Here is a 27,061-nt window from a genome sequence, read left to right as displayed (position 1 = left end):
AGTCATTTACTCAATGTCAAACTTCACTCTCTTCACCTGACAGCCTGGCATATTCTGTTTTAAACCCTGGAGGGTCTCAGCTGCCACAGCAAGTTTTGAATGTTATTTTGGAGGCCAGAAGGCCTAGTACAAGGAAAGTGTACGCAGATAAATGGAAGAGATTTTTATTTTGGAGTGCAGCAAAGGAATTTGATGTTTCTAAGCCTAATTTAAGTGTGGCTCTTCAATATCTTACTGAGTTACTGGACAAAGGTTTGTCCTTCTCTTCTATTAAGATTCATGCTGCAGCAATTTCTGCTCACTATGACTGTGAACCACCATTGTTTTCTCATCCCTTGTTTAAGCAATTCCTTAGAGGGGCAAAGAATATAAGACCCCCACGGAGAGCTCCGACCCCTGCTTGGGATCTCAATTTTGTGTTGGAGAAACTCACTCTACAACCTTTTGAGCCTGCAGCTACTGCTGAGTTGAAATATTTATCATGGAAGACTGCTTTTTTGTTGGCCATTACCTCTGCGAGAAGGGTTTCTGAATTACAGGCCCTTATGGCAGTTGAGCCTTTCTTAATTTTCCATAAGGATAGGGTATCTTTGCGTACTAATCCTTCCTTTATGCCTAAAGTGGTTTCTAGTGTGGCTTTAAACCAAACTATTCATTTGCCTACTTTTTATGCAAACCCCCAAAATAAAGGGGAAAAGATTTTGCACACTTTGGATATACACAGGCAGTTGAGATATTATTTGAACAGAACTAAAGGGTTCAGGCAGTCTCAGCAGTTGTTTGTTTCTTTTGCTTTGGGTTTTCAGGGCAAGCCTGTGTCAAAACAAACTATTTCTAAGTGGATTGGGTTTTGTATTGCTTTCTGTTATTCCCATCATGGCAAGGAGGTTCCAGCTGGGATTAGGCCTCATTCCACTAGGGCTACTGCCACTTCTACAGCTTTTTTAAGGGGGGTGGCAACTAAAGATATTTTGGAGGCAGCTACTTGGAGTTCAGTGCATACTTTCTCTAAGCATTATCACCTTCCACTTTACTCTAAATCGAGGGCTGGTTTTGCCACTGCAATTTTACAGGGCATTTTGGCAGCTCCTACTGCTTTATAGTTTTGCCATCCTCCCTTATCTCTGCTTTGGGATTCTACCCAAGTGTAAGGACTGCAGCAATGTGAGATGAAGAACATAGTACAGTTTTGTACCTACCATAAATGTAGATGTTCAAGATCCACATTGCTGCAGTCCAATTTACCCTCCCTCCTTCCCTCTGTAGTTAGAGGCGGTTGTGTGGTTTGGGTTGTACATATTGTAAATATTGTATATATTGTACATATGCTTAGTACAGGGGTGGTTGGTTGTTTTTTGTTGTATTTTGGTTTTTTGACCTTTCTGTTTAGGGTCTTCTGACATCTGGGGCAAGAAAAGACTGAGGATATGACGTCGGTCATGCGCATTTATACCCTGACGTCCTGATGTCAGTCTTAAGCGCCTTGACCGACGTCAGCCTAATACTTTGATATTCGGGCCGACCGAGGACAGCGGACTACCCAAGTGTAAGGACTGCAGCAATGTGGATCTTCGAACATCTACATTTATGGTAGGTACAAAACTGTACTTTTAAGGAACGGCAGGAATTGAGCAAATTATGCAATGTTTTACTGATAATGCTGGACAGATGCTGACCATAGATTCGCTTTGCAAGTATAAACGATATATCTTGATCTGTGAGGGAACAGGGGTATATCTTGGCTAGGCTTGTATAGGCCCTAGGGCCAATAGCGTAGTGGATTCACTTCAAAATATCGAAGGTTTAAAACTTTGAATTTCATATAGTCGGGACCATATGACCGAAGTTTCAAAACTTGGAAATTCTGAAATAAATGCAAAAACAAAACCATGTTCCTCAACATTCCCCACACCCCCTGCTATTTAAATATACCAACTCTGAGATCGCACTACAGTGAGGAAAAGGGAACATTTCCTGTTCCGTGCTGTATGAAGATCTCTGTTCAGAACTTTCGAAGTTTTGAAACTTCGATCATATGGTCTTGACCATATGACATTTGAAGTTTTAAACCTTTGATATTCTGAAGGGAACCCTATCCTAGTAACCTCCTATGATCCTATAATAATATTTATAAAGAAAGGATATGTTATGTATAATGTATGTAAAAGAAAAAAATGTTAATATGTTTTTTCTTTCCTGTTAATTTATGTTTGCCTAGTGAAGATGTTTTAAAAAAAAAAAAAAAGATTTTAAATTGAGATCATAGCCTGGTTATGCACTACTCTGACCTTCCCTTTGAGAGAAGCAAGCAAGAAGTGTCTCTTCCCAGCTTACTCCTCCCAGTAACAAAGCTATTAACTGAATTTAAGGCATCTTTGTTGTAGTTGGAGCTTCATCTCTGTGCGGTGGAGGAGGTCCTAGATATTTGCTTGTTTACAATGGTCATGCAGCTGTACTTCTGAATGGCTTGTACTGAATATTGTTTTGAACTGAGGAAGCTTAACCTGGAAACAAAATTTAAGTAAAGGTAACTTTCTGAAAAAAAAAAGGAGGACTTTGCACCCATGGTCACATCACAGGGGTTCCTTTATGTCATGCAGGGATCTGACTGATGGTGTGTCGCCTTAAGTTAAGGGACAAAAGTTTGCATTTCATGTTGGGGGCAATGTTGAGCGCTTTTATGCAATAAGGTCTGGGAGATTTTATGTTATGCCTAGTACACAAAAGTGATTGATACTCATGCCTTGTTATTTGGGTGTGGTCCGTTACTGACACATCTTGAGAAATGACAATGCATGCACTTAGTTGAGTCCTAATGCCAGTGGCTAGTCTTTAGCATCTACTAAAACTGGCAGGCTTTTGGCAGCCTTATTCCCCACCACCACAGGAAGCAAACTGGCTGGCAACCAGTCCTATTCCCCCTCACCAAGTCCTTCACTTGCTACTGACACCTTTATTGCCAGTAGTTAAGGTTAATGCTGTGTTCCCGTGCTAGTAACATGACTTTGTAGGTAGCACAGCCCAACCATTGGCAAATAGGAACACCTTTAGCCAGAGTTCAGTGTTTCTTGACTTGAATGCAGCAGTGTGGGTATGTTTATGTTTGTCTTTCGATCAGCGGTTGAGGGGGATTAGATGTGTTTTATCTCTGCACTGCATATGTAAGATACGAGTACTGTAAATAAATTCAGTTCCAGAATGAGAGTCCCATTTTAGAGCACAAATGTGCAACCAAGATTTCACTATATTAGCTTCTCAAAATGTATTTGGTTTGCTTAATGTGCCATTCTCAAGATGTGTCAGTAACAGATTGTACCCAAATAACAAGGCAAACGCATCAAGTATTTATTTATTTTATTCTGTTATGTTTGCTGACAGAAAAAAATAAGCAATAAGGTAAAAGCATCAAGTATTATTTAATTCTCTTATGTTGGCTGACTTAAACATTTCCTAATTTACCTTTCAGGAAGGGCTGATGGAGCTCAATAACACTGCTATAAAACCTCAGGTCAAGCCTTGGATTAATAGCTTCCTGTCTGTCTCGCACAACATTGAAGAGGTACGCATGGTTTAGTTTAGTTGAGTATACAGCATTTGCTTCCTTTTTATTTTCATTCCCATAATTTAGAGAAGGTTATGTCTGACAAGCAGCAATTTGTTTTCAATAACTAGTAGGATTTGGATTAGCTGCCACAGACATTTAGGGTTGCTTGTCACTTGGAAGTCTTCAGGCTATTCCTCTTTCCCTGGCTCCCATCATTCTGTTTGATTCCCTTATCTCTCCTGTATTTGGTTGTTCTGACTCAGTTCAGTTATACAAGTGCATATTCACAGTGCTTACCAGCATTTTTTTCGGACAAAGATTTCATTTTAATATGAATTTATGCTCCCAAGTAGTTTCTCATGTTAGAAGCAATTCCCTTTTATTTTATTTTATTGTTCCCATGGTGTGTTTCTTAACAGTTTTTCTTCTCTTACTTGATGTTAGCACATGAACACATGGCCTGTGATTTCATTGGCACCATGCTGAAGCCACACTATTTAAGCCCTGCTTTTTTACTCTGGTAGACATGCCAGATGACAGTTACCCCCAGTGCTTGTTCTGCCTTTTTGAGCAGCACAACAGCAACACTAAATACCAATTTTGCTGGGGTTCAACAAGACAATAAATAAAAGACAAAGATACATTTTTTCACTTACAATATACAACCGATTCATTCAGCTGAGAAATGCTACATTGAAAGTGACTGATGACTTTGAGCTGTACTATAATCTGCCATAAACTGATCAAATGTTTAAGGGTCATGATTCATAAAGTCTTAATAGTGGCTATTTGACTGGCACTCACCTCTGTTGCTTTGACATTGACCAGTACCTTCAGTGTAAAACCTGGTGCCATTCACAGCTAGCATTGAGACCCAGAGCATACTAATAGATCCAGTACTGAACAAAGTGATGCAGACTACTTTTCTTCTGAAACAGTCTCCTTAAGATCAGAGACAGCTTCGTCCTAGGCCTACTGTTTGAAGGTTGACTAAAAAGAGTTGGGTAGAGCTGTGTGGGTGGTCAGAAAAGTGCTGGCATCACAGTCTCCTAATCCTTCAGAAAGTAGTGCCAGTGGCTTTTTCAGAGCCACCATTAAAATGCAATGACTGATCTACAGGCACAGAAAGCCTGCTTTCTGTGCTGCAGGTGACCCAGATTTTAGTAGGAGCTAGCAACAGAAAGCCAGCGAGGAAAAGGAGAAATGAATGAATAATTAGAAACCAGAGTTCCATTGCTTCACTGTGGGCTGTGGGGAGTCAGGAGGAATTTTCCCATATTTTCTCATGTTGTATGACAGCTGTCTTGCTGGACCCCACTGGGGAGAAGAATACTGAAACATCAGGCAATGATGACTGACTGGGTGGAAATCGGCAGAGGATTTCTGCAGCAGGTCAAATGCAGAGAACTGGTGTATTTGCTTCCCATGCCAATATTGCTTATATTTTTTCATTCATTGTGGGTAAAGTGTCTGGGTTCAAAAAACTGTAACTGTAGTCCTGAAAATGATTGTAATTCTGCCTGCTGTATATATTCATGAAGTTTACATGGAGCATCATTTCGCAGTCCGTAATCACTTTGCCTATACTCACTGTCAGTTTTTGCCTCCAGGAGAACAAAGTAAGTTAGGCATGGGATGAATTTATGCAGACCCATCCAATCTTTAAGGATTGCCTTAAAGGAAGTGTTTTTTTAATTAAATTATAATTACAATAGTATCATAGTTATATAATACAGTAATAGAAAAGAAAACAAACCGTAGTGATATTACCTGTTGTTTTCATGCAGTATATAATTTTTTAACAATTGTGGTTTCCGCTATGGTACGGCGGTAGCGTTGTTACCTCACAGCAAGAGGTTCTCCCGTTCGATTCTCTGCTTGGCTTGGGAGTGCCTCCTGTGTGGAGTCTGCATGTCCTCCACATGGTTGGGTAGCGTTCGAAAGACATGCGTGCATAAATGGGCATTCCTTCGTTGAAAAAGGTTGGGCGTCGAGCTGGCACCTCGGCGTTTCGTAAAAATCTACTGCCAATCATTAGCGGACCGGAGTTCCGCTGTGGTGACCCCTTACCGGGAAAAAGCCAAAAGACAAACAACATTCACATCAACATTACGTAAATTGCTCAATTCCTACCATCCCTGAAAAAAACTGACTCCTCTTCCTGAAAATTATTATTCTACTTTGTTTTCACAAATTCAGTTTATTTCTATGCAGTTTCCTCCTTCCCTCTTATAAAGATTCCTTTTGCAGTTTTTTTCTCATTTTATCCTTTGTTAGATTTGTTTTAGATTTTGATTTCCAAATTAATTTCTCAGCCAACACATTTGACAGAGTATTCTGTACTAAGTTTTTAAACTCTGCCAAATTGTTACACTTCCGAAAAATATGTTCCCAACTACCCCTCCCTCTGTCTCTCCCTCTCCCACTCCCATCAGACCTACAGCATTTGCTGTCTAACGGAGGAAAAAGTCTCTGAAGTCTGCGTAGGGTATCAGAATACTTATGCAAACACTTCCAAGCAACAAGGACTTTGCTGTATAGTTGAGAGCCATACAGATTTACTGTTTTTGTTCCTTTGTAAATTGCCTCTCCAGTCTCTGTCATTTTCTTCCCCCACTCCTTCTAACCTCCTATGATCAATTATTAAAGTTATTGTGCAAAATTATATTTGTCCTGCTTAGTTATCTATTTTTTTAAAAGCAGCTTTTCTTCTAGACTCAACTAAATAATTCTACCAGAGCTGGTCTTTCACTTCGCATTCTTCTGTCCCTTTCTATTAGCCTGTACTCTGATATTAATCCTTGGCAGGTAAAGCCAGTCTGTAATCTGCAGTCCACACTTCTTCTTGGCTTTATCACACTCTTATTTCCTTTCCCTCTCTAGTTATTTACTCCCTTGCCTTCTTTGCTGATTTTTCTCCAGTAAATTCCAGCAACTCTTGTCTGTTTTCTACACCTGTGCTTGCAGTCATCCCTATTGCCAAAATCTCCTTTCAACATCCCTGTATTTGCATAGTTGTTAGACTGCTTTCTACTATTTTATAAATGCAATATTCTGAATGGTTGTTGCTATCCTTTTTAAGGACTTGTACCAAAATTCTATCATCTCCATATTTCTCAGCTCCCACCCCCACCTCATTTGATCCTTATCCCTTTTCACTTGATTTATAATGTTCTGCTTTCATTATGTATATGGGACTTAACTGTATAGCTCTAAAGTATCCCATGAAATCAGGTAATCTTAAATCACCTTGTTCTATGGGGAGGATCAGCTTACCCATTTAACCCTTGCCATCTCTCCCTTCCAAATACATTTCTTTAATTCTTTATTAGTTACCATTCACAATTTCTCCTCTGGTTAATAACATTTGCCTGATCTGAGTATAAAACGAAAAGGATTAAAAATGTTTCACTGCTTGTATCATACTAGCTACATCTTTAATCAGGAATTTTCAGTTTGTGTTATCTTTTGTTTAGCCTATTCCCACATATCCATAGCTGCTGCCATACACGTAAATATTTAATCGTATCATGTCTCCATAAGTATTAGTATTGCTGAACTAAATCATGTGTAGACATATAGTTCACTGCTGTCGAGTTTTACTTTCATTAATTTTATATCCTGAAATGATGTGAAGCTGTCTGTGCTCCACCACACTGAAATGTCCTTTTCTGGACTTTTCAAGTACAAAATAATATCATTTGCAAATAAAGCTAACCTTTCTTGATTACCATGCCAGTTATATCCTTGAATTTGAGTCACTTATTTTCTTTGCCAGTGGCCCTAAATATAAAGCAAATAAAATGTGAAGTAGGATACCACCACTTTGTTTCTGTGTTCAAGTTCAGCTTTTCAGAGAAGAACCCACCCATCTTAATTCTTATCCTCAACCATTCATATAGCTTCCTAATTAATCCTATTATTCTATCAGTGATTGCAAATGCTGCTCTTGCCATACTCCTAAAATCTTCAGTTAACTAGCATATGCTTTCCTGCATCACAACCCACTTACAATAGTGGTTTATTCCCCCTGGATCATCATTTCTCTGTTACAGGCATCAAATGTTTGCCTTCCCTCCACAGAACCATATTGATACATGTCTGTCATTTTGGCAACACTTTTGCAATTCTCTTAGCTAGTATAGGCATAACCACTTTATAATTGTGGTTTAAATTTGAAATGGATCTGTATGAAGCTGGTTCTGAAGGGTTTTTATCCCCCCTTGGTTAATTCAGACACCACAGCTTTCTTCCAGAATGCTGTCCCCCCCCCCCACCGCACACACACACACTTTTTAAAATGCTGTTAAACAAAGTCTCCTAGATCTTGATAACTTTTTCCTCTCTCAACTTCCCAGCCTCCATAGGAATACTTGTCTGTTCCTTGAGACTGTCATGCTGATTGGTCATACATCACCATTTCTTCCTACGTTAGCAATTAAAATTTTGAGCTGCAACCTCCCCTAAACTTTGCACAATTAAATTCTTCCATAAATATTTCCATTTTTGCTTTTTCTTAGTTTCTGTATTCTCCTCCTACATGCAATTTTTCTTTAAATTTCTGAAATATCTCTATAGGATCTCTGGTTATTTTTCTTGTCATAGGTGCCATAACCTTGGCAACAACCCTTTCTGCTTTCGGTTGCCTAAGTAATAGTAATAAACTTTTTTGTGATCTGACGTTACCAAAAGCTGCTTAGGCATTCTTTCTAAACTCATGCATGTTAACCAAATGCTCCCTTATTTTCTCTGTAGCACTCTGCAGTTGTTCCTCTTTTTTTTTCAGTGAGATTCCCCTTATTCTGCAATACTTTAATCCTTGTCAGCTCTTCTAAATAATTCCTATTACTTCCTTTGCTGTATCTCTTGTATGTACTCTGCTTTAAAACTCCATTTTATCCCACTCACTAGCTAGCCCTTCTGAAGAAATTTAATCTTCCCTAATAATGCTCAGATCATTTCCTCTAACCATTCTTTAAATTTCTGTCTCTAACAGGTAAGTAAGAAAGTGTCAGTGTCTCATTTTTACTTAATTTCCTTGCAACTTGATCTTAGTTTTTATCAGTGCTAGACCTGAAGTAGTTAATGGAAGTGTGTCTTGTCTTTTAATTAGATGCACACAATAATGTGAAATGTAATATGTTCTGTAGTCCTATCTCGCCTTCATTCTTACAAATGGGATCGGAGCCGATCCTCGACCTATTTACAAGCTGGAAGTCTTCTAGTTGGCTTGGGGCTAGGTAGGTATCCCATGGTGCACCAGTACAATCCCCAGATCTTGTTTGCCACGTCGACGAGTTCGGTTGTGCTTCTCCTTGGCTCTGGCTAAGTTTTTCAAGTTTATTCAAATTTTTGCATTTTCTACTTAATATTGTTGTTATAACATTGTATACTCTAGTTAGTGTAGTATGCTAGTTAGAATAGTTAGCGTTTGTTAGTGTGCCGTTTGTGTGCAATTTCCTTCAGTACAGTTGGCCTTTTGGCTTTATAGTGTTTGGTATCCTGCGTGCTAGTTTTTCGTGTTTGATAATTAGACATTAGTAATTGTTGGTGCCTTTTGCACTCGGACTGTGTGTTGTTAATAGTCATAAGTCCTAGAGTTTTGTGGATTCCCGCTTGCTAAGTTTATTAGTGTTAACAGAATGAGGTTCTGTTCAGATTTAGTATATCCTAGAATTTACGCTTTATTCCTGTTTTTGGAGTGTGTGATGAGTTTTCTTATTGTTCTCTCCCCCCTAGGTCTGTTTTAGTTAGGCAACCAAGTTTTTCCATTTCTCTTTCCTGCCAGGGCTAGGCCCGTTTAAGTTAGTGGACCTAGTCCTCGTGGTGTCTTTTTACCTTTCCTGTAGGGCTAGGCCCATTTAAGTTAGAGGACCTAGTCCTCCCCATTTCTCTTTGTGTGTGTGTGTGTGTGTGTGTGTGTGTGTGTGTGTGTGTGTGTGTGTGTGTGTGTGTGTGTGTGTGTGTGTGTGTGTGTGTGTGTGAGCTCATCTTTTGGAGAATGTCTAAGGAAAGCAAGGACCAATAAGCCATCTGGCTTTAAAAAATGCATAAAATGCTCACAAAAGAGGTCTATAACGGATGGCCACAGTAACTGCGTTTATTGTCTTGGGGCCATCCACTTACAGGAAACTTGCTTATTTGCCACTCTCTTAGTGCTAGGGTGTTGCAAGAAAGAAAAAAATAAGCTTATCCTAAAAGGTCTTCTAAAACCTTCCTTTGAGGAAGATCTGGCTAGCTCTTCCTCCTCTTCTAGATCTCAGGGATCTAAAAAGGAAAAGTCCAAGTCTAAGAGGCCCTCCCCTGCACCGGCTGGTGTCTCGGAGCCACATCTTAAAATTACTAAATCTGATGAGTCCACTGTCTCATCGGCTCCACAGAGTCTGGAGCCAATTGAGAGCTGTACTGTGATTACAGGGTTGACGCCAAGTGTATCGGAGCCAACCTCAGAGTATTTTACAGAGCCAGTGTATGGACCCTCTACTGGTCTCCCCTACATTGAAGTCACCAATACTACAGAAATCCTGTTCTCCTACTCTGTCCTCCAGATCTTCCAGGAGTTTATCAGAAGAAGATGTGGAAAGGGTAGTGCTGGTCTTTGGAGCCAGAGTGTTTGGTACCGCTGGTGGCACCCTCTGCTCCAGCTCCCCCTGTGGCTGTTTCGGAGCCGAGTTCCGCTCCGACACTCTCGGTGCCGTCCATGGTGTCTAGGAGCCAAAGCTCCCTGGTCGGCCCTGACAGGGATGTCTGGAACCGAACCTCTTCGATTCCTAGTTTTCCTCTCGGCATGTCAGTGAAGGTGAGTTCGGATCCTATGTCTATCTCGGTACAGATGGCTCTGGAACCGATGGCATCCTCGGTCTCCTCGGAGCCGGAGAGGTCCGTATTCGAGATGATGGAGTGTGCTGTCCCAATCTTCAGCTCCTACCAGGGGTACCAACACTCTTCCCCCAGGACACCTACTTCTGTTTCAGCTCCTACTCTCTCCTTGGACAGCAGAGACCCGCAGCCTCAGAAGCCACCAGCTGGTGGCCCCCACTCTTCCAGACCTCCCCGGGATGTCCTTCCAAGGAGCCTCCATGGAAGAGAGCATGTAAGAGGAAGCATGTAGACTCCCAGGATGAGTCTCTGACCTCTGACACGGACCTCGAGGAGTCAGAAGCGTCCCCCAAGTTGTCCTCTGATGAGGTCTCTTTCGTAGACATCCTGGAAACCTTAAGCAGAGGTGCGGCTGGCCCACTGTCACCCCTCCTGATGAGAAGTCAGTGTACTTGAAGGCTTTCGGGTCTCAACCTTCAGCCTCTTGGGTGTCTCCACCCTTCGACGAACTGATGGAGCTAGTTAGTTGAAAGGTGTGGGATACTCCTGATGCCGTGGACCCTGTCCCCAGGAGACCAAATAAGTTTCTTTCTGCACCCCCAGAAAAGGAATTTTTGTCTAAAGATGTCCCCGTAGATGCCATGGTGGTGGCGGCGCAACTAAGAAGGAGCTAGCAGAAACTTATTTTTCTGTTCATCCACCAAACAAGGAGTCTAGAACGATGGACAGATATGGGAAGCGTATCTTCTCTTCAGTGGCATTTACCCTTAGATCGCCGAACTACCTTACACACTTCATGAGGCTTCAGAGAGATCTCCTTAAGGAGTTAGGAGATTCTCTACAAGGTACATCTACTGAGGGAGTCCCTGACAAGGTGTCTGCCCAGTTGTCCACCATGAACTTTATCGTCAACTCATCCATCAGGCTCATCTCGTATCCAGCCGATGGAGCGAGTAGTGCAGCGGGTTCAGGAATTTCCCTAAGGTGTCATTCCTGGATGCATTTGTGTAATTTTGCGGAACTGTTCAAGTCTACCTTTGCCAACGCCCCCTTCAACAAGTTCCTTATTGTTTGGAACCCAAGGTAAAGGACACCCTCACCCGGTGCAAGCAAGAAGGGAAAACGCTCTCTGCCGTGGGAGTACGTTTTACTGTACCCTCTAGACCATACCCTAAGGGTCAGAGGGGCGGTAAAATGTGGTTGAAGAAGTCCCAAAGGTTTTTCCAGGATGCCCAGGGTGACTCCTCCTTCAGAGGCAGAGGAGGAGGAGGAAATGGTAAACGTCACCTGAGAGGCAGGGGCAGACCGCAAAACCAGGGAGGTCACGATTTCTTTCTGGGCAGGCCTTACCAGCATTCCTGATGAGGGGTCCGACTGTGCTTCTCTGGGGCCGGTCGTCGCATTTCTTTGTATCCAGAAGCCTGGCTGGGTATCATTCAAGACAACAAGTGGGTACAAAGAATTATTACCAGAGGTTATGTCATACCCTTTTCTCTTCCACCTTTTGTTCCCAAGAGGATCTTGGATGTTCCACCCAATCACAGGGATCAGGCAACTGTGGAGGTCAACAAGTTACTGTCAAGAGTCATCCAAACCGCCCCAGCAGACCAAATAGGATCCAGAACTTACTCAACATTCTTTTTAGTGCCAAAAACGTACAGGGGTCTGGAGGCCCATCTTGGACCTCAGCAGATTGAACAAATCAGTAAAGAAGGACAAGTTCCAGATGGTGACACTGCAGTCTATACTCCCGTTGTTAGGGAAAGACAATTGGATGTGCTCAATAGATCTTCAAGACACTTACTACTGCATAAAAATGGACAGGGCATCGAGGCGTCATCTACGCTTCCGGCTGGGAGCCAGTCATTACCAGTTTCGTGCTCTGCCCTTTGATTTCACCACAGCCCCCAGGGTGTACACCAAGTGTATGGTGGTAGTGACTGCTCACCTGAGACATCGAGGATTCCAGGTGTTTCCGTATCTGGACGACTGGCTCTTGACTGCCTCCACCAGGCATCTACTTCTTCACACCAGTGACGCTACTATTCAGCTTTGTGCCCAGCTGGGAATTTCTATAAATTGGGAAAAATCTGCCTTGTTGCCCTCTCAATCTGTGATTTTTATAGGTGCAGAGATAGACACAAGAAATATGTTTGCTCGTCTTCCTGCAGAAAGGGCACAGAATCTAGTTCTTCAAATTCAACCTCTACTCCCCTTACGAAAGGTCAAAGCCAAGGCTATTCTGCAGCTTCTAGGGGCTATGGTCTCCACCATATTACTAGTGCCGCTAGCCAGACTACACATGAGGATTCTTCAGTGGCTCCTGTTGTCCCAATGGTCCTTTCAGCACCTTCCATTATCTCATCACATTCTGCTGACAGACTCTTGCAAGAAGGACCTCATTTGGTGGACTCTACCCAATCAGCTAACCACGGACATTTCATTTATTCCTCACCAACCCGTCACCATTGTGACCACGGATGCCTCACAGGGTGGGGGGCATTATCTAGGTAGGACTGTCCAAGGCACATGGCAAGATCACGAGGCTCACCTGCATATCAACGTTCTAGAGATGAGGGTGGTGCTCCTGGCATTGCAAGCACTTCACTACCTTCTGCTTCTGGGGGCTATTGCAGTACAATCAGCCAACATGTCGGTAGTATGGTATATCAACAAACAAAGCGGAACCAGATCTTACCCACTCTGTCGGGAGGCCATTTGAGTTTGGAAGTGGGTGATATCTTCCAAGCGTTTTCTGGTTGCAACGCACATTCCAGGGACGACCAATGTGATAAACAAGCTTAGCCGGGCAATTCTGATGCCTCACAAGTGGTCTCTGAAACAGGAAATAGCGGAACAGATTTTCCACAGATGGGGACAGCCTTGCTGTGATTTCTTTGCCAGCCAAATCAATGCCAAATGCAGCAGCTACTTCTCCCTCATCCCCTCTCCGGGGGAGTCACCGAGAGATGCACTTGTTCACGATTGTCCCCTGGGTCTCCTTTATGCCTTTCCCCCTTTTCCTCTCATTCCCAAAGTTATTCAGAAAGCAAAACGGCTGGGAAGCAAACTGATCCTCATTGCTCCTTACTGGCCTCGTCAGGTTTGGTTCCCCTTTCTTGTGCCTCTTCTCCTTGACGATCCTTGGATTTTGGACCCAGTTCCAGACCTCTTGACTCGCATGTCAGGCTTGCTTCACCCCTCCTTACACATCCTCAATTTGACAGCGTGGCTGCTCCAGTTCCATCCCTAGTCAGGCTTCACGACTTCTCACCCTCCGTGACTCGTATCCTTGCGTCTTCTCATAAGCCTTCCACTAGGAGACTATATTCCAGTAAATGGAAGAGATTCTCTATCTGGGCGGAGAAAATGAATGTTGACCCTTACACAGCCTCCATTCCAGTGGTTTTGGAATTTCTGTCTGAGCTTTTCCACCAGGGATCTGAGGCTGCCACTATCAGAGTTCAATTGGCGGCAATTTCAAATTTTCTTCTAGGTTTTCAAGATTCTAATCTGATGTCACATAGGCTGTGTAAAACTTTCCTTAAAGGTGCCACCTTGTTAAGACCCCCCTTTCAAGAACCTGTTGCTTCATGGGATTTAAATTTTGTGTTATCCAAATTAACTTCTCCGCCCTTTGAGCCTTCTCATTCATCACCTTTGAAATTCCTGTCTTGAAAGACTTTGTTTCTGGTGGCTATCACTTCAGCCAGACTGGTGTCAGAGTTCCAAGAATTGTCTGTAAAACCCCCTTATCTGATTTTTCACAAAGACAGAATGTCTCTCTGTACTAATCCTTCCTTTGTCTCCAAGGTCTGTTCAAATGCCACTTTGAATCAATCCATAGAACTCCCAGTGTTCTTTTCAAACCATTCCAACGCAGCTGAATACAGGTTGCATCAGTTGGATGTCCATAGACAATTACGTTTTTATTTGCACCGGACTAAGGAAATCAGGAAATCAGATCAATTATTCATTTCCTTCTCCGAATCCAGGTCAGGTTTACCAGTTTCCAAAGTAACACACTCAAATTGGATTTCTAGCTGTATAACTTACATTTACAACTCTGAGGGTAGACATATATCCTTTAAAATCAAGGCTCATTCTACCAGATCTCAGTCTACCTCTGCAGCCTTTCAAGTCAGGGTCCCACTTGATAATATTTGTGCAGCAGCAACTTGGACTACTCCGCACACTTTTATTACTCCTTACAAATTGCACTTAACCTCCAGGGCTAGAGCATCCTTTGGTTTCACGGTACTCTGTTATATTTTTCCTTGAGCCAACCAAGAATAAGGCGCTAGGGACGCTGTCCCATATGTAAGAATGAAGGCGAGATAGAACTACAGAACATAAAGAAGTTATGTACTCACCATAACGTTCCATGTTTGTAGTCCATCTTGTCCTTCATTCTTATGAACCCACCCTCCTACCCCCATCCTGGAAGTACCTGGAGACAGAAAAATATATATATATTTTTTTATGGAGACCTTTTAGCATTGGCTTTTTTTTCTGTATGTTTATTATTTTTCCTGGTTATCAGCAAACAAGATCTGGGGATTGTACTGGTGCACCATGGGATACCTACCTAGCCACGAGCCAACTAGAAGACTTCCAGCTTGTAAATAGGCCGAGTCAGAGCCGAGGATCCCATATGTAAGGATGAAGGGCGAGATGGACTATAAACATGGAACGTTATGGTGAGTACAGAACTTCTTTTTCTCTCCAGTCTACCAAGTTGTTGTACCTAGTGGAATAACATATAAATTCTGTCTGGCTTTCCTGGTACTGAATTTACATTTTCCATGTCAGGTATTCTCATGTGTTTCTTCAGAAACCTACCTTTTTGTTGTATTTTTCCTCCTTGTTCACTCTGATGCATCCTCACTACTGTAAAGCAAGTTCCAGTCCCATCCATAAATAATAATATCCCTGATGAAAGTTAATTCTCTCAAATTATTCTTAAAGTTTCGCAGTAGCAGTTTTTTGTTGAATATAAATACAAGCCAGAATAATTATCCTCCTCTGCCCAGTAGCCCCTTACTATTAAAAAAATCTACCATTAGTGTCCTTTTTTTTCCTCCTCCTCTTTTACTATTGAAGACTCTCTAACAACCAGTATTATTACTCCCCTTTTCCATTGTCTCTGATATTCTGCCGAATGTCCATCCTGAAATCCTTTCTTTGTCAAATTCACATAATTATTTCTATTGCAATGTGTCCTGGAACATTGCTATTTGCATGTACACTTAATATAATGTAATATTCTTTACTTTTTTGTATACCTGTATGGCCTTTTATGTTCCATGATAATATGGACAGAATAGCGGTTCTGATAGAAAGCTATTACCACCTATTATGTATGACTGTTATTTTGAATGTGTATTTCCAGTGTTTGGTTTACATGCACACAAATAATGTTGCACAGGCTGATTTCTTATGCAGTTGGTTCTTCTCACCTCCATTTGAACTATGTCACATTTTCAAGGCTTTTTGCTTCAATGAAAAACAAAAACCTAAATACATTTGCAGAATCCCTTTTTAACTTTGAAAAATCACAGAAAACTATGAAACTATGTGCAGTTTTAACAAATGAAGTTTACTGCTTTGGATAGGATAGGATCAGATGTCTCAAATTGACAACTGTATCCAGCGGGCATTACCAAATCTAAAATTAAGGTTACCTAATCTAAGATTAAGCTGGTTTAAGTGCATGTTACACCCTCAGCTTCTATGTACACTAATTGCTGTAATTTGTTTTCTTGTGTCTATTCCCCTCTTACACGTGAAAAACAGTTTGCATGCTTTCAGTAAACAGCTTTTAGCCCTGAGAAAAACTGCACTGGCTGTCTTTAAATAAATGAAATAAATTGTGGACTGGTATATTAAATGCATTAAAGTTCCTGGTAAAGCAAGTAATTATATAACTTATTCACTTCCAGGGTTTCATATTTTATTTTTTCATTGAACTGCTTGCCATTGTACCTTTTAATGTTAATTACCCCGTATTTCTTACATTTCTATCTGCAGAGGACATTGGGCAGTCAAGATTAATCATTTGCACTGCAGACAGCATGTTTTCAAATAGCTAGTCAGCAATAAGAAAAAAAATCTAGTAACTTTTCAGATGTGTGAAAGTCCAGGTTGAGACCTTGTCATATCAAGAGACCCACTCCTTCTTCTGCTACAATTTTGGCTATGAGTTCCTCTGCTCTGTCTCTGTCAAAGCAAGAGGAATCTGGGAGCCGTAGCTCTCTGCCTGGACCCAGGGGCAGGTATCTGACTTCCCTTTCTTTGGAATGGACCTTGCCCCTTGGAGCTTCGGCACAGATGAGCTCAGCTCCTACCTAGGTCTCTGATCTTTCTTCCTCAGATCACTGAGGACCCTCGGTTCCAATGTTTTTTTTTTGTTGGCTCCAGAGGGTTCCACGGATCAGGGGCAGGGGGCATTTGAGGCCATGAGGAGAGCTTTGACTGCTTCTCAGTCAAGGGTCCAATCTTCCCAGGATCTTCCTTCCCCTCCCCTATTGGTGCCTTCTGCCTCTCATCCACCCATTCCACAGAGGCAGCAAGATCCTAAGTCTCAGGATAACCCTAGGGAGACTGTCATCTCTTCAGAAACTTCTCCAGATTATCCCACTGAAGAAGTCCCTTGGGAGAGAAACTGCAAGAGGAAGCATTTAGACTCCCCGGAGGAGTCCGTCACCACAGATACTGACCTCATTGAGGTTGAGGGGTCCCCACGGTCTCCTCCTGAGGATGTGTCTTTTGGGGACATTCTAGAAATGTTGAAACAGAGAGGGGACTGGGAGTCCCAACACCCCTTCAGCGGAAGAGTCAGTATACCTGAAGCCTTTTGAATCCTGCCCTTCCACCTCTTGAGTGACCCCACCTTCCAATGAGCTCATTTAGCTAATCTCTCAGAAGGCATGCGAGACCACAGACTCCATTGATCCGACCCCGAGGAGGCCAAATAAGTATGTCACTTCTCCCTCTGATAAATAGTTTCTTACTAAGGGAGATGTTCTTCGTCTCACATTGCTGCAGTCATAACCTGTGGGTAGTCCGCTGTCCTCGATCGGCCCGAATACCAAAGAGCTGGGCTGGCGTCGGTCATTGCCGCCTAGAGCTGACGTCAGTACGTAGTAGTACTTAAGCGCATGACCGACGCCATATCCTCAGTCTTTCTTGCCGCGTGGTCCAAAGCAGAAGCAGCGTTTGCAAGTGCCGTTCGGCGTTCTGAAATTTTCATTTATCGAGTTTCAGACCGAAGACCAAGTTGGGCTAAGTACCCCGTTGGGGAAATCTTTGTCTTTTCTTGCCTCAGTTATCCGGATGTCAGAAAGTTAATAATTGCATTTCTTGTGGGAAACGGATACCTCATAGGGATTATCATTCTTTCTGTATTCCTTGCTTGGGGCCTGAGCACGACGTGGTCGGGTGTCGCTTTTGTGCTAGATTTAATAAGCGCACCATTAAACTGAGATTAGACTGTGCCAGGCTTGTTTTCGGTAAAAGGTGCAACTATAACATGCCGTCGGATCCCCCGACGCCCGCTACCGCTAAAAAGCGTAAAGATAGATCTTTGAAGTCTAAACCGGATGAGTCGTCCGTTGCGGACGCCGGTTCTACTGAACCTCCGGTTGAATCTGTGGATCCTGCCGAGGGTTCGGCTGAATCCCAGGAGGAACCTTTACTTTTGCAGGAGTTGGCCTCTCAGGAGTTAGGCCCGGCTGAAGGTGCTTCTCAGGTGTCTGTAGTTCCATCTTTACAGAAGGTTATTAGGCCTTCTCCTTCAGTGGCTAAAGGCCATGTTAAGGCCAAACCTTGTCTTGTTGGCCCTGGTCATAGTTCTAGCTCTCCAGCCCCTGTTCCTAAAAAGCATATGTTGAAAATGGCGGAGGACTTGATTACTGTGATCAGGGGTTCTATGCCCCCCCCAGAGAAGAGGCCTAGGGTGGAGGCAGATTTAGAGGGAATGGTCATTCCTCAGACTACTCTGATTCCTCAGCTGAAGAAATTCAGGAATTCCCTTCTTCTTCAGATTCGGATGCAGAGGACTCCTGTCCTTCTGCTTCTCCTCCAGAGGATTTTTCTTTTTCTGAGACTTTACATTCCATGAGGGAACATTTCAAGTGGGAAGGTCAGGATTTTTCAGATTCTCGGAAAAGGCTTAGGGAATTTTTGTTTCTGCCACAACATAGGCCCTTGGCTATTACTCCTGTCTTAGATGTTGTTCAGGATGTTTTTTCTGAATCTTCCCTTAATCCTGATTCTTTGCCTCCTGCCCCTGTTAAGCCGGACAGATATTACAGAGTTCCAGAAGCACATAAGTATTTGTACAAGAGTCCTAGAGCTGATCCGGAAACTATTATTCAAGGTCCGAAGGGTATTAGGGCTTCTGTGGCTAAGAATCCAGTTCCTTTGGATAAAGATTCTAGAGCTTTAGATAGGTGGGGGAAAAAAGTGTACACCTCCTCTAAGTTAGCTATGAGGGCTTTGAATTGCCAATTTCATATGCTGAAGTATCAGAACTTTTTGTTAGGTCATTTGAAATCTAAGGTGGATGCTTTATCTGAGAGTATAGAGTGTAAGGAGCTCCAGGAGTTGGTTCATGCATCAGATCAAGTTGGCAAGCATTCTTTGCAGTGTGGTTTCGATGCTCTTCAGGCTTCATCCAGGGTGGCTGCTACAGGTTCAGTTATTCGTAGACATGCCTGGCTTAAGGATCAAAAGTTGTCAGAGCATGTTAAGGCTCGGATTTTGGATGCTCCTCTTCAATCTGAAGTACTTTTTGGTCCTCCTGTGGAATCAGTTTTGAAAAAGATGGAAGATAAGGCTAAGTCTATGCAGACGGTCAAGGATTTTATGCAGGTGCAGCCTCCTAAGTTTAGTAGGAATTGGCCTGCTAGAGGATGGTCTTATCCTTCTTCGGATTATCAGTCTAAGGGCAAGTCTAGACGTGGTAGAGGCAGAGCTCACGCTCAGGGTTCTTTCAGACCTAGGACTTGGAGTTCTCCTGCACAGTCTTCTGGTGAGGGCAGGGGTCAGCCCTTTCGTAAACAGACCCAATGACCTGTATCTTCCGCTGCCAGACCCTTCTTTACTGGCAGCTCCTCTAGGAGGAAAGTTGGGACTTTTCAAACAAAACTGGCATTTGGTCACCCAGGACAAATGGGTGTTGGATATAATAAATCACGGTTACAAGTTTTATTTTCACATGCCGGATGTGCCTCCTCAGCAAAGGATGGAGGCTCAGGAGCAAATTTCGTTACTTTTGCAGATAGGGGCAATTCAGGTGGTCCCTCTGTCAGAAGTAGGCCTAGGGTTTTATTCCCGTCTATTCCTAGTGCCAAAGAAAGGAAACACTTGGAGGCCAGTTCTGGATTTGTCCATTCTCATTACCTACCTAGACATTCCAAAGTTCAAGATGTTAACATTACAACAACTTCTGCCTATGCTAGGCAAAGATCACTGGATGGTAACCCTGGATCTCAAAGAGGCCTATCTTCACATCCCCATCAGGCCCAGCTGCAGGAGATTCCTGAGGTTTCGGGCTGGTACTTCTCATTATCAGTTCTCTGCATTGCCCTTTGGTTTATCTACTGCGCCCAGAGTATTCACAAAAGTTCTGGCTCCTGTAATTGCTTTCTTCAGACAGAGAGGAATACAAATTTATCCTTATCTGGATGATTGCCTGATTCTTGCTCAAAACAAAGACAAGTTACTACAACATCTCCAGTATGTAATGGCAGTTTTAAGGTGCCTAGGGTATTCTGTGAACGAAATAAAGTCCAGTCTAGTGCCCTCTCAGGACATGTGCTTTCTGGGTGTGAGACTGAATACAGCTTCTCAGTTGGCATTTCTGACCCCGGACAAACAAAGAACTCTTCATCTATACTTCCAGCAGTTATCAGTAATGTCCAGGCTGACTGCAAGGACAGTCCTTCAAGCCTTGGGGTTCATGGCATCTTGCATTCTAGTACTTCCCAATGCCAAACTGCATATGAGGAAGCTACAATGGTATCTCAAAAGTGTGTGGACTCAACACTGCCACGGTTTGGACACTGTCATTCGGATTATTCCTTGCATCCAGAAGGAATTCTTGTGGTGGGCTCAGGAATGTCACCTAAACAAGGGACTCTCTGTGATCCGACCAGAAGCGAGTCAGATCCTAACGACGGATGCCTCGGACTTGGCTTGGGGAGCACACTTCAATGGGAAATGGATACAAGACATATGGCCTCCCAAACTACTACATTTGCATATCAACATGAAGGAGATGTTAGCAGTCCAGTTTGCCTTGATGGCCTTCACGGACCTACTTCAGCCGGGACAGGTGTTGATTCAAACAGACAACACAACAGTCATGTGGTACATCAACAAGCAGGGGGGAACCCATTCCTACCCTCTTTGCAGACAAGCAATGATTTTATGGGAGACTGCTCTGTGTTTGCACATCAATCTTCAAGCACGGTTTCTGCCAGGAGCACAGAACTCCCTAGCAGATGTATTGAGCAGACAAATTGTGGATCCCCACGAGTGGAAACTGGACCCTCAGGTATTCAAACAGTTGACCGTGGCTTGGGGAGCTCCAGACATAGATCTGTTCGCTTCTCCACTGAATTTCCAACTGCCAAATTTTGCACAAAGATGTTCCATCCAAATGCTTGGAAAGTGGATGCTCTATCTTTCAGTTGGAACAGCCTTCACGTTTATGCTTTCCCCCCTCTGCCTCTTCTTCCCAAGGTACTCTTGAAAGTCAGGCGGGACAAGCCTTGCATGATTCTAATAGCACCAGATTGGCCACGTCAGCATTGGTATCCTCTGCTGAGGAGTTTAATTCAGGAGCCTCCTTGGCCTTTGCCACAGGTTCCTCATTTATTATCCCAGTCAAACAATCATTTTCTCAATGTTCGGGTGCAGTCCCTGCATCTAACAGCCTGGCGTATTCTGTAATGGAGCCGGTGGGGTCTCAGCTTCCTCAACAGGTTTTAGATGTCATTTTGGAAGCCAGGCGGCCTAGTACTAGAAAAGTTTATTCTGATAAATGGAAGAGATTTTTCTTTGGAGCACAGCAAAGGGCTTTGATGTTTCAGTGCCTAATTTGAGTTTTGCACTACAGTATCTTACTGAATTACTGGACAAGGGTTTGTCATTCTCTTCTGTGAAGGTTCATGCTGCAGCCATTTCTGCTCACTATGATTGTGACCCTCCTTTATTTTCTCCCCTTTGTTCAAACAATTTCTTAGAGGGGCAAAGAATATAAGACCCCCACGTAGAGCTCCTACTCCTTCCTGGGATCTCAATTTTGTGTTGGAGAAGCTTACTTTACCTCCTTTTGAACCTGCAGCTACATCTGACTTGAAGTTTTTGTCTTGGAAGACTGCTTTTTTGTTGGCCATTACTTCTGCTAGGAGGGTATCTGAATTGCAGGCACTCATGGCAGTTGAACCCTTTCTGATATTCCATAAGGATAGAGTTTCTTTGCGAACTAACCCTACTTTTATGCCTAAAGTGATTTCTAATGTGGCCTTGAACCAGTCTATTCATTTGCCTACTTTTTATGCTGATCCCCAAAATAAGGGGGAAAAAGTCTTGCATTCTTTAGATATTCACAGACGGCTACGTTATTATTTGAGCAGAACTAAGGAGTTCAGACAGACTCAATGGTTATTTGTTTCCTTTGCTTTGGGTTCACAGGGGAAAGCTGTTTCAAAGCAGACTATTTCTAAGTGGATTGGTCAATGTATTGCTTTTTGTTATTCTCATCATGGGAAGAATGTTCCTGCTGGGATCAGACCTCATTCTACTAGGGCTACTGCCACATCTACTGCTTTTTTGAGGGGGGTAGCTGCTAAGGATATTTTGGAGGCAGCTACTTGGAGTTCAGTACACACTTTTACTAAGCATTACCATCTCCCTCTTTATTCCAAGTCCAGGGCTGGGTTTGCCACTGCAGTTTTACAGGGCATGTTAGCAGCTCCTAATGCTATTTAGTTTGCCAGCCTCCCTTTTCCTTTGCTTTGGGATTCTACCCACAGGTTATGACTGCAGCAATGTGAGACGAAGAACATAGTACAGTTTTGTACCTACCATAAATGTAGATGTTCGAGGATCTACATTGCTGCAGTCCAATTATCCCTCCCTCCTTCCCCTCTATAGTTTGTGGTTGCTGTGTTTCTGGGATAATCTTTATTTCCACACTGGTAGTTGTGGGGCTGTGTTTTTGGGATAATCTTTATTTCCACACTGGTAGTTGTGGGGCGTTTACTATTTTGGCTCTGGCCTTCTTTCATTCTTAGGCCTTCTGACATCTGGGGCAAGAAAGACTGAGGATATGGCGTCGGTCATGCGCTTAAGTACTACTACGTACTGATGTCAGCTCTAGGCGACAATGACCGACGCCAGCCCAGCTCTTTGGTATTCGGGCCGATCGAGGACAGCAGACTACCCACAGGTTATGACTGCAGCAATGTAGATCCTCGAACATCTACATTTATGGTAGGTACAAAACTGTACTTTTTGGTAGATGCAATTATAGTGGTGGCAGTGACTAAAATGGAACTTTCTGAGACCAGTTCCACCATTCATCCTCCTAATAAGTATTCTAGGATGATGGATAGATATGGGAAGCGGGTCTTTTCTTCAACAAACTTTACTTTTTGCTCGGTGAATTACTTGACGCATTTTACTAGGCTGCAGAGGGATCTGCTGAAAGAACTGTCAGATACTCTGCAAGGAGCTGTGGGTGATGAGGTTTCAGATAAGGTAGCCTCTCAGTTTGCCACCCTAAATTCAGTAATTAACTCCTCCATGAGACTGATTTCTTATGCAGCGGATGGCATGAGTAGAGCCGCAGGTTCATGTATTCCCTTTTAGGAGGCAGTGCTGCATGTGACTTTGCGATTTCGCAGAGCCCTTCAAGTCTTTCTTTGTGAATGCCCTCTTGATGGCTTATTTGTTTTTGGGCCCAAAGTGAAAGAAACTCTCACCAGGTGTGAACAGAAGGCAAGACCTTGTCTGATGTAGGAGTATGTTTTTCCACTCCGACCAGACCTTATCCCAAAAGTCAAAAAGGTAGCAGAAAGATGTGGTTCTGAAAGTCTCAATGGTCTTTCCAGGACACACAGGGTGAACGTTCCCCCAGAGGCAGAGGATGGAACAATAATGGAAGATACCACCCTCATGGCAGGGGAGGACTGAAGAATCAGGGCTCTAGAGATTCTTTCTTTGGCAAGCCCTTTCAACACTCCTGAAGGGAGGCCCGATTGCTCACCTCAGGAGGCAATCTGGGGTCTGCTGTCTCTGCACCCACAGGCCTGGCTTCACATTGCAAGAGACAAATGGGTGCATCAAATAATATCCAGAGGTTATTTCATTCCCTTCACCCATCCCCTTCCTCAAAACAAAAAAATCTCAGACTTGCCACGTGGTCAAAGGGATCAAGCAACTACAGAAGTTCAAAAGTTGCTAAACAGAAGTCATCCAGGAAGTCCCCTCAGACCGATAAGGATTCAAAACACTCCAGATTCTTTTTGGTGCCAAAGAAGACAGGGCACTGGAGACCTGTTCTGGATCTCAGCAAACTGAACAAGTCAGAAGAGCAAGTTCCAAACGGTCACTCTACAGTCTACTTTCCCTTTTTAAGAAAAGAAGATTGGATGTGCTTGATAGACCTTCAAGATGCGTACTATCATATAAAAATGGGCAGGTGCTCCAGTCATTACCAGTTATGAGCCCTACCCTTTGGCCTCACTACAGCCGCTAATGTTTTCTTCAAATGCATGGCAATTGTTGTGGCTCACTTGAGACATCAAGGATTCCGAGAGTTTCAGTATTTAGATGACTGGCTTCTGACCGCCACGACCAGGCATCGACTCTTAGAGGCAAGAGAAACTACTGTAAGTCTTTGCTGCCATCTTGGAATCACCATACATTTAGAGAAATCTGCTCTCGCAGCCCATCAAAGTCTGGTTTTCATAGGAGCACACTTATATACAAGAAAAATGATAGCGAGACTTCCAGCCGACAAAATCGCTTCATTAAGAAATCAGATCAAGGTTATTCACTTATTTGCTAGAAAAGAGCATCTGCAAAATTAGTACTTCAAGTCTTGGGAATGATGGCAGCTTCAATAGTTCTGGCACCTGTAGCCCACCTTCATATGCAAATTCTGCAGTGGTTGTTTTTGACCCTTTGTTCCTTTTTAGGTCTTCCAGTGTCTCACAAGATCTTGATAACCGATGTATACAGGAAGGATCTTTATTGGTGGATTTATTCTGACCAGGTCAGTCAGGGTAGTCCATTTGTACCCAGTTAGCCCCAGGCCACAATGATCACGGGTGCTTCCCAGATAGGGGAGGGGGGCATTATCGGGGAAGGACAGTCCAAGGCATCTGGTCCCTCCACAAGGCCTGTCTGCATATAAATGTCTTAGAGATGAGAGCAGTGCTTCTAGTGTTGCAGATCTTTCAAGACTCTCTTCCTCGGGGAACAATAGCAGTCCCATCAAACAATTTGTCACTAGTATGGTTCATCAACAAACAGGGAAAAAAACAGATCTTATCCCCTTTGTCAGGGAGCCCATCGAGTTTGACATTGGACAACATCTTCCAACTACTTTCTGATTGCAATGCACATTCAGGAGAAATCCAGTGTGATAGCGGACAGTTTCAGCAGGGCAATTCTGATGCCTCACAAGTGGTCGCTGAAACAAGAAGTTGAGGAAAAGATTTTCCAGAAATGGGGTCAGGTTGTTGCAATCTCTTTGCATCACCCATGAACAAGTGCAGCAGCTACTTTTCCCTAATCCCCCCTCAGGGGGAGTCACTGAGGGATACCCTGGTGCACGATTGGCCCCTAGGACTTCTCTATGATTCCCAAAGTGTTACAGAGAGCAAGTTTGTTGAAGAGAACAATCATCCTCATTGCCCCATACTGGCCCTGACAAATTTTTCTCTTTCTTTGGCCTTGTCTTCTGGAAGATCCGTGGATTCTAGACCCAGTGCCAGATCTACTTTCATATTCGCAAGGAATGGTTCTTAGATTTGAAAAATCTGAAACTGACGGCATGGTTGCTCCGATTCCAATGATAGCCAGTCATCCTCTTTTGTCTTTCCCAGTAAGATGCATTTTGATTTCTTTACATAAATCTTCAACACAAAAACTCTACAAAAGCAAGTAGAAAAAGTTTGTCGCATGGTCCATGGAAAAGAACGTTGAGCCTTTACTGCTCCACTGCAATTAATTTTGGAATGTCTAATGAAACTTTTTAATGAAGGAGCTGCTGCGGCTATTGTAAGAGTTCAGTTAGCTGCAATTTCTCATTATCATCTAGGAGAGAATGGTTCCCCTGTCATGTCCCATAAGCTTTGTAAAACCTTTTTAAAAGGAGTCTTGTTGCTGAAACCACCTTACAGAAGTCCGTCTGCCCCTTGGGATTTGAATTTTGTATCATCTCATTTGACTCGCTCTCCATTTCAGCCTTCAGCAAATTGTGATTTAAAATTCTTATCTTGGAAAACCATTTTTGTGGTGGCTATTACTTCAGCAAGAAGGGTTTCTGAATTACAAGTGTTATCTATAAAGCCGTTGTATTTAGTTTTTCATAAAGACAGTTTCAATATGAACTAATCCTTCCTAGGTAGTAGTCTCTGAAACTTATCTCCGTCAATCCATTGAACTGCCAGTCTTTTTCCTGAATTTCCAGAATAAAAGAGTATCTGCTACACTTATTCGGAACGCACAGTTGCATTTTTATCTAGACAGAACAAAGGATTTCAGAAAAACAGATCAGTTGTTGGTTTCCTTTTCTGAAACAAGAAAAGGCTTGCCTGTTTCCAGTTACCTTGTCAAAGTGGCTTTCTGATTGTATCGCCTTTATTTATAAAACCCAAAATAATTGCCTACACTAGTCAAAGTACTTTCTACTAGAGCTGTAGCAACTTCAGTTTTTCTGGCCAGAGAATCCTCAGACAACATCTGTGGAGCAGCCACATGGTCAAATCCTCATTCTTCTATTACTCATTACAAAGTGGATATGGGCTCCAGGGGTAGAGCTTCTTTTTGATCAATGATTTTTAGGAATATTCTCCTATGAGTCACCTAAGATTCAGGTTGCTGGGGACACTGTCCCATATGTGAGAGTAAAGGCGAGATTGACAACAACAACACATAAAGAAGTTATGTACTTACCATAACATTCCATATGTGTTGTCCATCACTGCCATTATTCCCACCGGCCCACTTCCTAGACTCCTGGAAGAGAACGGGTGATACAGAATGGGGCCTTACAGGACTCCTTGCTATTTTGAAATGTTTTCTTGAACACTCAGAATAGTATTGTTTCTGTCTTATTTTTTTCTATATAACCACTGGCTACTTTATTGGACAAACAAAATCTGAGGAAATGGGGAAGTGCATGCTGGGAAGGGTAGAATACCCAAGAGCTTAGTTAGAGGCTACAAGCTTCTGTATAAGGCCAAGACAGATCCTAGGGATTGGATCCAACCCATATGTGAGAATAAAGGCAGAGATGGGCAGTAGACATGGAATGTTATGGTAAGTGCATAATTTCTTTTTACCTTCTGCTTTTTCAGAAGCAATTACTGGGGCTCAACCCCCTAAAACTACTTCCAAGGAGACTTCAAAAAAGTCCCCTAAACTTTCTGGATTGTCCAATCCATCATTGATGGA

At 42.9% G+C, this 27,061-nt stretch overlaps 1 protein-coding gene across 2 annotated transcripts in view; it reads left to right on the top strand.

Moving 5' to 3' along the window:
• The window catches only part of COG4 (component of oligomeric golgi complex 4), an 873,278-nt gene that overhangs the window by 701,932 nt on the left and 144,285 nt on the right, over positions 1-27,061 (top strand). For both annotated transcript variants that reach the window (XM_044081315.1, XM_044081318.1), the window contains one exon: positions 3,467-3,559. In XM_044081315.1, the coding sequence (XP_043937250.1) occupies positions 3,467-3,559 (93 nt within the window). The remainder of the gene's footprint in view (positions 1-3,466; positions 3,560-27,061) is intronic.

Source organism: Protopterus annectens, chromosome 8.part0 (assembly GCF_019279795.1).
Source record: "Protopterus annectens isolate FY-2018-M chromosome 8.part0, PAN1.0, whole genome shotgun sequence".
Classification (NCBI taxonomy): domain Eukaryota; kingdom Metazoa; phylum Chordata; order Ceratodontiformes; family Protopteridae; genus Protopterus; species Protopterus annectens.
This window is presented reverse-complemented; position numbering and strand designations above follow the sequence as displayed.